This window comes from Lagenorhynchus albirostris, chromosome 15, assembly GCF_949774975.1.
Source record: "Lagenorhynchus albirostris chromosome 15, mLagAlb1.1, whole genome shotgun sequence".
NCBI lineage: Eukaryota > Metazoa > Chordata > Mammalia > Artiodactyla > Delphinidae > Lagenorhynchus > Lagenorhynchus albirostris.
Genome location: NC_083109.1, coordinates 80,942,241 through 80,956,709, shown reverse-complemented (window position 1 = coordinate 80,956,709; position 14,469 = coordinate 80,942,241). Strand labels below are relative to the sequence as shown.

The following is a 14,469-nucleotide window of genomic DNA, read 5'->3' as shown; positions in this document are numbered from 1 at the left end:
AAGGCTGGGGGAGGAGGGCTGATGGCTGGGGAAGGCGGAGATATGGATGCCTCTTCCACCCTCCTGCTTCCTCCCTTCCCAATGTCCTCGGGGACCCCTTCCTAAGCTCCCCACCATGAACACCTCTGCCCCTTCCTCATCTGCCTTGCGGGCTCCCCAATACCCAAGCCCTGTAACACATTAGCTGCCCTCCCAGTGGGATCCTTAGCTGAAGGGGCCACAGTGGTGTGACCTGGGGTTTGGCCTGGCCATGTGGGTGCCTGTCCCGTTGGAATCAGGCTGCAAGGGGGGTCCAGGCTCCTGCTAGCTGCTGGGGAGGGAGGTGCATGGGTGGGAGCACATGGTCAGGCAGGGCCGGTGAGTGCTCCAGGACGGGGATCCTGCCTGGAGTCAGGGATCTGTGGGTCAAGGCCCACCAGGCATCAGTGGAAAGAATCCTGGCCAAGGCACGGGCAGAGCTGGGTAACGTTGGACAAGTGATGGTCCTCCCTGGGCACCTACCTGTGCCTCTTTGGTTACCAGAGGACTTGGACCACACGGGTTTCTATCTCTCTGGGGTCTGGGGACCTCAGAACACAGGCACAAACTACTAAGTTTCACCTACAGTTTCAGGCAGGGGGCAAGGAGCTCTGGAATGGAAGGGCTCAAGGGCCCGTTGTCGGGGTCTTCCTGGGAGACCTCAGTTCCTACCCAAGTTGGGAGAGAAGTTCTGAGCTGCTGGGGAGTACCGGTGCCACATTCCCTGCCCCACTCTTGTCACCGCCTAGCGCCCCGGAAAAGACAGCGCAGTCCCGTCTCACCTGAGCTGTGGGTCCAGGGGTGCTTAAGTGCGGCCTCTCGGGAGGCCCGAGGCCCCGCCCACCCGAGACCCCACCTCCGGCCACGCCCAGGCCACGCCCCTGGGCCGGCTCCTCGGCTCCGCCCCGCCCCTACCGCCGCATCCTCTCTCCGGCTCCCACTTCCCGCCGCAACTCAGCTCCTCGCTGGGCGCCTAATTGAGCGACTCTCCCGGGTTCTCGCTGCGTGATCCTCCCTGGATTGCGGCCCCTTTGAAACCTGAGGCATCCGTGGCTCCTACGGCTCTGCCCCCGCCCGCAGACCTTGCCCTGGCGTCCACCGTGCGATTCCGAATGGGTATAGGTGTGGTCCTCCCTTCTCCTCTCTCCAGACCCCTGCCCCCACTGCCCACCCCCAAAGAGGCCAACTTTTTTTTTTCTTAAAACATTTTTACTCCTTTCAACCCAGAAACATCACAATCTAAGAGGACGAGTGGGGAAGGGAAGAAAAGCGGGCGCTGGGAGCGTTGGGGGCTTCGGTCTGCGCTGGCGGAGCAGAGGTGGGGGAAACCATCTCCTTGCGTTCGCGTTCCCTCCCCCACCGCTGCAGGCGGGCCTGTGGACGGGGAGCGGGCGCCCTCAGGGGCACTTCCGCTCCACACACTGCTTCCCGCCCTCCTCATATTCCTGCTTGGAGATCCACATTTGCTGGAAAGTGCCCTGGGTCGCGGGGGAGACATCGGCGGTCGGGGAGGCTCTGGAGAGAGGGAGAAGCGCCTCCCCACACGCCTCCCGCGCAGGCTCGACCCCTCGGAACCTCCTCCTCTCAAGCCCACAGCCCTCCCGCAGCCACCAACTTGCCCCATCTTCCTGTCCCCATCTTCCTGTCCCCTCCTTCGTATTCAGAGGGCGAATACCTCCTTCATATCGTTCAATCCACGATTCATTCATTCAACAAGTATTTATTGAGCACCAGTCTGCCCGGGGCCGAGGGCTGTTCTCGAGCTGGGAGGTGGAGCTTACAGCCCCAGGCCAGCCAACCGGCGCCCCAACACTCCACATCCATTCTCCACCAGATACCCTATCACTCCGTCAGGCCTTCCAAACACGCCAAGTCGCCCTCCATCCCAAGAAAAATCTTTCCTCCTCCCTCCCCACCACTCCGACACCACCTAACATCAGGATATTAGGATGTCGTCACTTTGGCGCCCCACCTCCACCCTCCCGCTGAAACAAGCGCCTTGAGGGTCTCCAGCCCTGGCATTTCAGACTGCACCCTCTCTGTGGTTGTCCTGCCTCTGCCTGAAAGTTAGTGTCCCTGCTTCTGTCCCTTGGCGTGTCCAGGAAGAACACACCTTCCTGGACCAGGTCATACCCCTCCCTTCTGCTCACGTGCCAAGGCTCCACCCTTCCCACCATCTCTGGTTTCCAGTGCAGATCTCTGCGCTGAGTTCCAGACCCAAATACAGTAAGGCCCCTACATACCAACGAGTTTCCTTCTGAGAGCATGGTCTTAAGTCCAATTTGTTTCTAAGTCTAACAAAGTTAGCCTAGGTACCCAACTAACACAATCGGCTATATAGTACCGTACTTTAATAGGTTTATAATACTTTTCCCACAAGTATATTATGTCTGCTGAAATAAATATAGATACTAGGGATCCAAAGAAATCATGAAGACCACACATAATACTGAACGCAGTTTTAACAAAGGTGGTCACAGTGAAGTAACTGAATTAAAAAGATGATATCTGACTTTTATCTATCATTCCAATATCTATAATATCTAATGTACATTCCTATTCAAAATTCTTCAGAGTGAAATTATTTTATGGGCTTGAAATATAATTTTTAAAGAAATATTTTATGCTAAGGTTGCATATTCTAAGAAGTTCTGCACTAGTGCCAATGAAATGAACACTTCTATTTTTTACAAGTACTGTACTACTCTATACAGTACTGTACAGTAAAGTACACAAAAGCAAATCACTTGTGGAGGATGCACGCATGTGACAATGTACGCCAGACACGTGAACTAACTATGTGATTGGACATGCGAACATTCGCATCTTTGAAAGTTCGAAACCCGAAGGTTCGTAAGTAGGGGACTTACTGTACTCAGCTGTCTTTGGACACCTCCTCCTCAGTGTCCCCTGGGACCTCACCCTCAACGTGTCCACAACTGTGTTCACTATCTTCGCCCACACCTGCCCCAAACCTGCTTCTCTGGTCATTCTCACCTTCTACAGTTGCCCTGTCCAAATCCAGTGGCCATTCGCTACATGCAACATTTGAAATGGAGCTATTGAGCACTTGAAGTGTGGCTAGTCCGAAATGAGATATGCTCCACATGTCGAATATATACCAGATACTGAAGACTAAACCCAGGGAAAAGAATGTAAAACATCTTAACTTTTATATTGATGACATATTGAAATGATAATACTTTGGATATATTGGATTAAATACAATATATTCTTAAAACTTAATTTCACGTGTTTCTTTGGACTCTTTTTAATTATGGCTACTAAAACATTTTAAATGACCTATGTGGCTCACATTACATTCCTCTTGGACAGCACTGCCAGGATCTAGCATCCTGGGCCTCGTCCTTGAGCCGGTTCCCTCTTACCTCGCGTATCCAAACAGTGTCCACATTCTGTCAGTCAGACCTCTGATAAGCTTTCAATTCCACCCCGATATCTGCTCCGCCGTCAAACGCAGGTCACAGTGGAGACCACAGCAGCCCTCTCCAATCCACTCTCTGCTCTGCAGCCCAAGTGAGCTCACTCAACTCAGATCTCACAGCATCTGCCCACTGCCTTTGGCCTTCCCTAGCTCCCCCCAGGAGCCAAGCACCCTCTCTCCCACTTCGCCTCATAAGTTCTTACTCACTCTTTCATCTCAGCTTGAGTGCCCCTTAGAGGCCCTTCATGACCCCTGAACAAAATCAAGTCTTCCTTTGAAGGAACACCCCACACTTTGTGATGACCTCCTGTTTAATCGTCTCGGCTTCCAGACTGTTCCCACGCACAGAGGCGGGGACTAGGTCGGGCTGTCTGTCCACTTCAGGTGCACAGGAGGCCCTCAACAACTGTGTGACTGACACACTCTCAGCCCTGAGCTAACTTCAGGGGTTCAGTCTCCTGTCACCCTGACCATTGTTTCTTTCTCCTTGGGGGTACACACTCTAGTGGATATCCTCCTTGTCCTGTTATGGCCCTGCTGTCCCACTCTGTGTGGCTGACACCGGCACCCCCAGACGCAGTTTGCGTCTTCACCTCTCGCTCAGCGTCTTGCCTCTACCCCAGCAGCTGGTCCAGACTGAACTCCCCACCTACCGCCCCAGAACCAACCTGCCAGCCTCCTTCTGTTTGCCCCTTGCTCACCACCCCATCCCCACTGCTACCCATTCCATGACTCCAGGACAATAGGAAGAACCTCCTGGCAAGGTCCCCTCACATCCGGCTCATACCCTGATCCCCGAAGACTCACGTCTGACATAACCTTCCCAAACGCGCCTGTGGCCGTCGCGCCACCTTGCCCCAAACCTTCAGGGTCTCACCCTGGCACACAGGGCCACCACAGTCTCATCCCAGCCAAGCTCTCCGGCTTCCTGTCCTCCGCTCCCTGATTTGTGTCCTGAGGTAGGATCCACCTTTCTGGGAGCAGTGACTGCCCTTTCATAAATGGTTGTTGAATGAATGAATGAGGAGGCAGGCAAGGCGATGGGGGCTGTCTGGATCTGCCCTTCCCCACATTCAGCGCTAGGCCAGGCCCCTCCCCTCTCACCAGTGAGGCCAGGATGGAGCCCCCGATCCAGGGGCTGAACTTGCGCTCCATGGTGCTGTTGCTGGCGATGAGCTTCAGTCTCATGCTCTGGGGAGAAAGAGGGGCTGGGGGAAGCAGACACCTGGCTTCTGGGAAGGGACAGGGCTGCGGGTAGGGAAGACTGGGAAGCCACAGCAGGAAGGGGCCACTCTGGTGGCCAGAACGTTTGCTTGATGTGTGGGAAGGAGGAAGGACTTGGTCCTGAAGGGCTGAGCCAGGACTGGAGTCCAGGGCCCTGGCCAGGGGTGGGTTCCTACCGGTGGAGTCTTCTGGGAAAGCTCTCGATTGAGCCTGTCAGTGAAGCCTTGGAGCAGCGTGTTCCCACCAGTGACAATGACACTGCCGTACAGGCCCTGAGAGCAGGGAGGAGGAGTGAGCAGTCACGGGACAGCCCCCCCCTCCCCCAGCTTCTCCTGGGCCCCTCTGCCAAGACTCAGGCTTGGGCCTCACCGGGCGAATGTCAATGTCGCACATGCCGATGCTGGTGGTCACCACGTGGCCCACACCTAGCATGGTGTTCCCCGAAAGGCCCTGCAGAGAAAGGTGACTGGGCTTCGGGCCCTCTGTCCCCTCTCCCAGACCTCTGTGATCCTTCCCAGCTTCTCCCACACCCCAGGATCCAGGGCCCTCCACCCAGCCCCACCTTGACATTGGAGGGATCAAACAGGCCCTCAGGGATGCGGAGTCGCTCCGCACCATAGTCTGTGTTGTAGCCGTTGGGCATCTCGTAGTGCACTGTGGGCATCTGCGCAGCCACCCTGCCCAGGAAGGAGCAAGACTCTGCTTGGGGGTGCTCCCAAAAGACCAGCGGTCCCCCCTGAGCTCCAGGCCTGCCCCCTTTCCACCCCGCACCCCCCAGCCATGAGCTGCACTTACTGCTCATCATAGGGGGAGTCCGAGACCTGCAGCACGGAGGCCTGGAAGTCCTGGATCACCTCCTGAGAACCCGGGGAGGTGGTGAGGGCTGGGTTCCCATCTCAGGGCCCGCCCCACTCCACCTGCTGGGCCTCTGTCCCTCCCCGCGGCTCATGGCAGGGGACTAGGAGGTGGGGGGCGTGGGGGTTTGGGGGGATTTCTCCAGTGCCTCACATTGCACATGTAGTTATGCCAGGACTTGGAAACCTGGGGTAACTTCTCCTTCTTCTTCCAGTTTGGGGGGGCGCCCTCCCGTACGGGCTCCTGTGGGGACACAGCCTGTGAGCACCCTACCCCATCCCACACTGGCCCAGCCTACCCTGACCACACCTGCCAGCTCTGCAGCTAATGAGCACTGGGCTCTCTGCTCTGTTGCCCAGAAAAGGTGTTTCTCCCCCTTCCCTGTTAGAGGAGAGAGAACAGGGAGAGCCCATCCCCACAGATGCCATGTGTGCAGCGGGGACAGCTGATCTGAAAGGCTTTTGTCAGAGAACACTGAGGGCCTGGGGAATCCAGTAGGCGGCCAGACCTTAAGGAAACAGCCTTTTACGGATCCATGTTCCACGTGGGGATCCCTTGCACGCAGTGTCTCATTTAACACTCGCGGCAGCCCTAAATGCTGTTATTCCATTTTACAGGGGAGGAAACCGAGGCTTGGGAGCTTCAGTCTCATGCTCTAGGTCACACAGCTCTTCTGTGGCAGAAGCAGACCTTGAACCTGGGTCTACTGGACCCCAGTACCCACCACACTGGCCCTCACATACACATCCTGCTAGCAGTTGACTGTGGGACCTTGGCCATATCCCTCAGCCTGTCCAGATCTCTGATGCCTCAATTGCAAATTGAGGGCTGAGGGTCCTTCTGGGGCCTGGCTGCTCCCCACCCTGATATCTGACGGGTCAGTGCCCAGGACATCCCAGAGGCCCCACCTTGGCTGCGATCATGTAAGGCGGGATGATATCAATTGCCATTTCCTGGAAGAGCTCTCGGCACTGCATGGAGATGAAGTCCCCTGCCAGGGGTGACTTGACAATGCCTGGAAAGGAGGGGGTGTCAGGACCTGGTCCCTCAAGGCACCCCCGACCCCTGCCGAGGCCCCACCTTGCTGCAGGACGTAGCCATCGTGCACTGGAATGGCCGTGGTGTGGGTGGCCCCACTGTCCAGCACCAGACCTGTGGAGCGTCCATTTGCAAAGCTGGTGTGGGATGGGTAGGTCAAAGAGACAGCAGCAAGAGGGGGCTGGGACCCGAACCTGGCCTAGTCACTCTCTTCTTTCCTGGATCCAGCCCATTCCCAGTCTGCAAATCTCTCCTTCTAGTTTGTGACCCATCTGCTAGAGAAAGGCAGCTGAGACCCTTGTCACTTTTTTCTTGTCCGAATCACACTCTCTTCCTCTATTCCTTCCTTTTGAGCTCCCAGCCTCTCTTTAGGTTTAGTTCTATGTCCCATGGGCTCTCTGAAATTAGGGGCTATATCGCCCCACTGCCTAGCATAGGGTTCAATGCAAGGCAGATCCTTAAATAAAATAAATGCTGATTGGCTGCTTGGGAAGGGAACAAACACCTCAGTGTCATATACCCTTCCCTCCTCCCTCCAGCCCCAGCCCCTGCTGTCTACTTGTCCCTACTCTCAATGCCCAGCCTGATCCAAGGAATGGGAAAGGGCCGCTGAGCTGGCCACCCCAAGGTCCAAGGCGCTTAGCCCCCAGGGGCCCTCTGCACTAATGGGGCTCAGGGGTCCGTCTGCCCATCCAGGATATTACCCTCCATAGAATCAGGCCCAGCCTCCAGCTCAGAACGCCACACACCCCACCCTGACCCTCCACTCCGGCAGAGTAGCTTAACCCAGTGGATACGCAGTAAGCACAGCTGTCTTGCACAAGAAGAAGGCAGGAATGTTGTACTGCTCGAACATCAGCTCCGTCAGCTTCTCCCGCTTGGCCCGTGTGTTCCACTGGGGAGAAAGTGCAAGAGGGGAAGATTCAGGAAGGGAAAGGCACCGATCCACGTACATACCCGCCACCCCGACACGTATCTTGCGCTGAGGACAGAGGGCAGGTCCCCTGACCCTCAGAGATCTTTAGAATGTGAGAACTATAAAGAGCTTTAAAGATCACAATTCAAACTCAACCGAAGAAAACAAAACTCAGGGAGGGAAACTGGCCCAGATCACACAGAAAGCTCTTGGTAGAGCGGAGTCTAGAGTCACAGTCTCTTGACTCGTAGCCCAGTACTCTTGATTGTGCAATACGCACTTCAGCACCCCCACCCCCAGCCGCCAGTACATCCCTCTTCCTCACTCTAATCATCTCAGAGGCAAGAAAGCTGAGGAAGAAGATTTCTGGGTAAAAATGTTGGATTGAATACAAACATCTACTTTTATTCCCTCCCAAGGTCCCAGCAAAACTATAATAGAGCGGGAATTAATTTAAAAAACAACAAAAAAACCCCAAACTCACAAAAGCCAACAGGCACATAAAAAGATGCTCAGGGCTTCCCTGGTGGCAAAGTGGTTGAGAGTCTGCCTGCTGATTCAGGGGACACGGGTTCGTGCCCCGGTCCGGGAAGATTCCACATGCCGCAGAGCGGCTAGGCCCGTGAGCCATGGCCACTGAGCCTGTGCTCCACAACGGGAGAGGCCACAACAGTGAGAGGCCTGCGTACCGCAAAAAAAAAAAAAAAAAAAGATACTCAATATTTTTGGCCATTAGGGAAATGCAAATCAAAAGGACAATGAGATTCCACTTCACACCCACTAGGGTGGTGATAATAATTTAAAAACAAGACAAAACGAAAAAACAGAGAATAACAAGTGTTGGAAAGGATGTGGAGACATCAGAACCCTTGTCCATTGCTGTTGCGGAGGTTACATGGCTCAGCTGTAGAAAATGATTGGCAGTTCCTCAAAAAATTAACATAGAATTATCACATGCCCCAGCAATTTCACTCCTAGTTATACACCCAATGGAATTGCAAACAGGTGCTCAAACAGATCCTTGTACACAGCTGCCCACAGCAGCTCTATTCACAACAGCCAAGGTGGAAATAACTCAAATGTCCATCAGCAGATGAACGGCAAAACAAATTGTGGTATATCCATACAATGGAATATCACTCAGTCAGCTACAACATAAATGAACCTCGAAAACATTAATACAGACATAAAACGTCACATACTGTATGATTCCATTTATATGAATGATCCAGAATAGATATAGCCGTAGAGACAGAAAACCAACTGATGGTTGCCAAGGGCTGGGGGCAGGGGGAGTGGAGAGAAACTGCTAAATGAAAATGGGTTTTCTTTGGGGGTGATGAAAATGTGTTTTTTGTTTTTGTTTTTTTTTTTTCAGTACGGGGGCCTCTCACTGTTGTGGCCTCTCCCGTTGCGGAGCACAGGCTCCGGACGCGCAGGCTCAGCGGCCATGGCTCACGTGCCCAGCCGCTCCACGGCATGTGGGATCTTCTCGGACCGGGGCACGAACCCGTGTCCCCTGCATCGGCAGGCGGACTCTCAACCACTGCGCCACCAGGGAAGCCGATGAAAATGTTTTGAAACTAGATAGAGGTGATGGTTGCAGAACATTGTGAATGTATTAAATGCCACTGAATTTTTAACTTAAAAAAGGTTAATTTTATGTCATGCGAATTTTACCTGAGAGAGAGACAGAGAGGCATAAACCCTTAAAGCTTGAGAAGAACAAGAAATGAGAAAACAGCAACAAATTTTTGAAGGTTGGAAATCAGTTAGGTGAGCAGTAATTGACTTAACAGATTCAAGAATGCTGACTCCTAAACTGGTAGTGGAAAAAGCCAACAACAGCCTGTGCTAAATGGCAGAATCCTCACAGGGATTGGGAATTGGCAGTTTCAGGTAGCTCTGGAAGTGGAAGGAAAGGGGAAATAAAATAAGATTGTTTAAAACTATTCAAGTAACAGATCCCTAAACTCTCATCCTAATTCCATGGCACTAGGCTATTGCCCACTCCAACCTCAGCAGAAGAGTGGAAATTTATTCTCTGGAGAGAGTAAAACTGAAGGTCTCTGAACTGGTGGGACACTTGTCACTGTTGGGAGTGAGGACACTATACTTAAAAGAGGGGAATTAAGTGATGCCATGCATATTGAATGCTGATAACATCAGCCCTATTTGCTCACTTGGCTTCCAGAAAGGGGTTGGGCAGTCCTGTCTTCAGGTTGGAAGTCTTCCCTGTGAGTTACATCAAAGATCTAAAGATGCAACATCCCAGTCAGACCATCCTATAACAAAGACTGCAGTCAGCAAGTCCCCCTGCCCAATCAGCTTTTTAGTCCCCCATTCCTAAACATATGTGGACAACCAAGGATTTGTGGAAATTTGAGAAAAACCTAGGAAATGAGATAAAGACTCCCAAGAAAGGGCAGGGAAAAAAAGCAACTTGGAAGAACAATAAGTATACAAGGAGATGAAAACTTCCAAAGACAAAACTAATAATATCCCTATGAGATAACAAATAATATTGCACCCATGAAATAAAAATAGGATGCTCTAAAGAGTAACATTCATGGAATAATAAAGACCTCCCGGAAAATAAAAATACAGGAGCAGGAATGAATTAAAAACTCAATAGGGGCTTCCCTGGTGGCGCAGTGGTTGAGAGTCCGCCTGCCGATGCAGGGGACGCGGGTTTGTGCCCCGGTCCGGGAAGATCCCACATGCCGTGGAGCGGCTAGGCGCATGAGCCATGGCCTCTGAGCCTGTGCGTCCAGAGCCTGTGCTCCACAATGGGAGAGGCCACAACAGTGAGAGGCCCGTGTACAGCAAAAAAACAAAACAAAAAAAACCCCAAAAAACCCCAAAAAACTCAATAGAAGAGGTGAAAAACAAAGTGAGGGAATATCTTGGAAATAAGAGGAAAAAGATAAAGAGATGGAAAACATAACAGAAAAGACGAGAACATTAGGAGACCAGTTCAGGAGGTACAAAATCCAAATAATAGGATTTCTCAAAAGAGAGAATAGAGAAAATTGAAAGAAATAAATCATCAAATAAGTAATTAAATTTTTTTCACTGAGTTGAAAGGCATAGGTTTCCAAAATAAAGTGACACACTGGGTGTCCAGAGCCATGGACAAAAATAAACCCATATAATATTGTGAAATTGTAAAACACTGAGGACAAAGTGAAAATTTTATAAACTCTAAGAAAGAAAAATAAGTTACACCAAAGGATCAGGAAATAAATGTTTTTGGCCTTCTTGATGGTAACAGTAGATGCTAGAAGACATTGGAGAAGTGCCTTCAAGATTCCAAAGAAAAATGATTTCCAACCTGGAGTGTTATACCTAGCTAAACTATCAATCCAAGGTTAGACATGCAAGGTGTCAAAAATGTTACTTCTTATGACCTTTCTAAGGCAGTTAGTGGAAAATGTGCCCCATAAAAACAAGGAAGAAAATAAAGGAAAGGAGTCATGTGATACAGGAAACAGGACTTCTAATACAGGAGAGGGGCAAAGTGTTTCCTTAAGATGATGGTGAAGGGAGATGTCAGGATGATAGCTACATCTTCTGTGTAGAAGGTAACTAGTCCAAAGTAGAGCAGGTCAGTGGGCTCCTGAGGAGATTTCTTGAAGATGAAATTGATAGAACACCTTAAAGAATTAATGTCTTGAGAAAAGATATAGATAACTGATGAATAATTTAGGGCCACATTATTAAGTAGACAGAAAAACTAAGGAAAACAGAACCAAGACAATTTTCAGTGCTAGAGAAAACAAAAAGTTGCACAGGAAAGGAAAATAAACCACAGTTCATTGCCTGGTTCAGGCCTGATTAGCATACATAATAATAAGAGTGTAAATACTGAATATTGATCTTAAAAAAACCCAAAACCCTAAACTACAACTGTACTTTAGGTAAGAAATAAGAAATGTGTGTGGTGTGGGCTGGGGAGGAAAGAGAGCCAAATGCTCATTTTCTATAGTGGGAAATCCACAGATAATGTTTAAAGCTAAAAAATTCACAATCAGCAATTTAAGTGTGATATTTAGAGATATAAAAGGTAATGGCGGGACTTCCTGGTGGTCCAGTGGTAAAGAATCTGCCTTACAATGCAGGGCACATGGGTTTGATCCCTGGTCTTGGAACTAAGATCCCACATGCTGCAGGGCAAACAAGACCACACGCCTCAACTAGAGAGCCCATGCGCCCTGGAGCCTGCATGCCACAACGAGAGAGAGAAAATACGCACACCACAACTAGAGAGAACCTGTGGGCCACAGCGAAGAGCCCGTGCCGCAATGAAAGATCCAGCATGCCGCAACTAAGATCCAACGCAGCCAAATAAATAAATAAATAAATAAACAGGGGCTTCCCTGATGGCGCAGTGGTTAAGACTCCATCTGCCAATGCAGGGGACATAGGTTCGAGCCCTGGTCCGGGAAGATCCCACATGCCGTGGAGCAACTAAATCCGTGTGCCGCAACTACTGAGCCTGCACTCTAGAGCCCGTGAGCCACAACTACTGAGCCCACGCACCTAGAGCCTATGCTCCGCAACAAGAGAAGCCACCACAAGAAGCCTGCGCACTGCAACAGAGAGTAGCCCTCACTCACTGCAACTAGAGAAAGCCTGCACGCAGCAACAAAGACCCAACGCAGCCAAAAATAAATAAATTCATTAAGAAATAATAATAAATAAATATTTTTTTAAAAGGTAATAGCAAAAAAAAAAGCTAAAAGAGAGAAGAGCAATTGCCTCTGGAAAAGGGGCAATAGAAGGAGGAGGCTATGAATGGCATTTTTTTTCTTAACATACTTTATAAAACAAATTGATTCTTTACATGTATATATAATATTGACAAAGAATGTAAGTTAAAAGGTCATAAAAGGACTTGGGGTGGTGGGGCAGTGTATAAGGTTGACTGGGGGAAGGGCAAGTAGATAGAGCTGGAGGAGAGAGGAAGGCATGGAGACTAAACCAGGGAGGAAGGAAAGTGGTTGAAGATGATGGAGTTGGAAGGAAAGTTTGAAAAGTGAAGTGGAGTGAGTGATGGCTTGAGGAGAGAGGTGAATGGTGGGCCCCAGGGCTTGACTAGCAGCTGGATGAGGCACTTACCGGGGCCTCGGACATGAGCACTGGGTGTAGATTTGGCTCAGACTTGACGTGTTTGCTGTAGGTGTGATCCAGGATCGCACGGAAGCACTCCCAGTCCTCGACTGGGGCCAGGAGACCAGTGGAGAGATGAGGGTGGGCAGGCAGGAGTCCAGGGACAGGAAGGAAAGGAAGGAGGGAAGGAAAATCCGGGGGAGGGGAAATAAGACAAGCTCCAGCAGAAGTCCCCCCTTCCCAGGAATCTGGTGGCCCCTGGTTAGGAACCAGGCAGCTGTGGGAAGAAGTAAGGGCATCCCTGGGACTTGGATCGCTGCAAGGAAGACTCTGTGGATGTGGGGTGCTGTGCCCCAGGTTGTTGGGTGTGGGCTCTGAGTCTGTGTCAGGAGGCAGTGGGTGGGGGCCCCGTACTCATGCCATTCTTGAGGGGTGACATGACCTCTGCTCCATCCCGAGGCACGTGGAGGGCATTGGTGTCGATGTGAAAGATCTTCCCTTTCTTCTCCTTCTCCCCCTCCAACTCCAGCCCGCCCCCCTCCTCCGCGGCCAGCAGCCCCACTGTGGTGGGAAAGTCAGCCTGGAGGGGGGCATGGGCGGAGAGAAATCAATCTCTTGCCCGGTTCCAGGCCCATGGCAGGGCCCTCAGCCCACCCCTGGGTTTACTCCCTCATTCCCACTCAGCAAAGCTTCTCTCTGGGCTCCGAGAGCCCTGGATCACTGGGAAGCCTGGAGGGGAGCCCTAGGTTTTGGGGAGGGGGCTGGAAGGCTCACCTTGGGGCAGTCCTCCCCAGCGTACCCAGCGCGGACTGAGAAGGAGCCAATGTCAAAGACCAGCGCCCCCACCTCATCTGTGCGGGGAGACAGACTTGTGAGGGGATCTCTCCCAAACTCTCTCCTCTTGGATTGTTCCGAAAGGAGGTCAGGGCAGAGCCACCTTCAACGCCGGACGGTGCGGGTGGGAGCTCGACCAACAGTTTAGGGTCCTGGGAGTGGGGGTCAAGACCCCAAAGTCCCTTTCTGCTCAGTGGCCGTTTTCAGGCCACTCTCCTTGCTGGGCTGGGGGCCGGGCGGTGGTGGGTTGAATGGTAGAGAGGTTGGGCCCGGTGCGCGCGAACGTCCGGGGGCGGGGGTCGAAGGTGGGAGTGGCGCAGGACACAAACCAGGGGCTAGACCTGCTCGAGCGCCGAGGTGCCAGGCCCCAGGGTGCCCAGAGCTTGGGTCTCGCGGGTTCGGGGCGCTGGGATTCGGGCGAGGCCGCGCCAGGCTGGAGAGCCCGAAGCCCGAGGCTCGCTCACCTCCGCCGTAGACGCCCCCGCTCATAGTGCCCTCTCAGCGCTGCTCGCGGCCCGTGGGCAGCGGCGGGATCAGCACCGAGGCTGCCGGACAGCTCCCGGGACCCCGGGCGGGGCGGGGCGCGGGGCGGCCAATCGGGAGGCCAGGTTCCCCGCCCCCAACGGCGCCGCCGATAGGCTGAGAAGCCAGACAATAACCCGGCAGGGGGCCGCTGCTTTAAAGGGCCAGACACCTCAACCTTAGGCGCCGGGGACGGGATTAGCAAGGACCTCGAGGCCGGCCCTAAGGGATAGGCTGGCAGAGAGCAGGAGTACGCAAGAGATGGAGACCTTGTCCATTCGGAGACTGTAGGGTGGCTGACGGGGACCCTGCTCCCTTACTTTTTAAAATGGGGTCTAGAAAAGGGCGCCATCGTCTCCGAGACGCGTCCATTCTCAGGCTCCTGAGCAAGGTTCTGCCATACCCAGGACTGAATGAAATCACTGGGAGAGGGAGGGTAGGGAAGGAGGGGGAGAGGTACGGGAAGGGGTTGTCTCCATTTTCTCCCTGTGTCTTGCCACCCTTG

At 52.4% G+C, this 14,469-nt stretch overlaps 1 protein-coding gene across 1 annotated transcript; it reads right to left on the bottom strand.

Annotated features, from left to right (window-relative positions):
- Positions 1 to 1,229: 1,229 nt before the first annotated feature.
- On the bottom strand, positions 1,230 to 13,931 carry ACTL6B (actin like 6B). Its single transcript, XM_060123408.1, has 14 exons — positions 13,907 to 13,931; positions 13,383 to 13,459; positions 13,023 to 13,188; positions 12,618 to 12,718; positions 7,378 to 7,475; positions 6,623 to 6,717; positions 6,451 to 6,557; positions 5,696 to 5,785; positions 5,483 to 5,544; positions 5,250 to 5,364; positions 5,057 to 5,137; positions 4,864 to 4,959; positions 4,568 to 4,654; positions 1,230 to 1,496 (listed from the first exon to the last, which is right to left on the bottom strand). The coding sequence occupies exons 1-14, from the start codon at positions 13,929 to 13,931 to the stop codon at positions 1,416 to 1,418; spliced, it is 1,281 nt and encodes a 426-aa protein (XP_059979391.1). The 3' UTR covers positions 1,230 to 1,415.
- Positions 13,932 to 14,469: the final 538 nt, after the last annotated feature.

Coding starts and splice junctions, on each gene's coding strand:
- ACTL6B (XM_060123408.1), bottom strand. CDS start 13,931: ATGAGCGGGGGCGTCTACGGCGGAG. Junction 13,189..13,382: donor CTGGGGAGGACTGCCCCAAG/GTGAGCCTTCCA, acceptor GCCCCCCTCCAG/GCTGACTTTCCCACCACAGT. Junction 4,655..4,863: donor TTTCCCAGAAGACTCCACCG/GTAGGAACCCAC, acceptor CTTTCTCCCCAG/AGCATGAGACTGAAGCTCAT.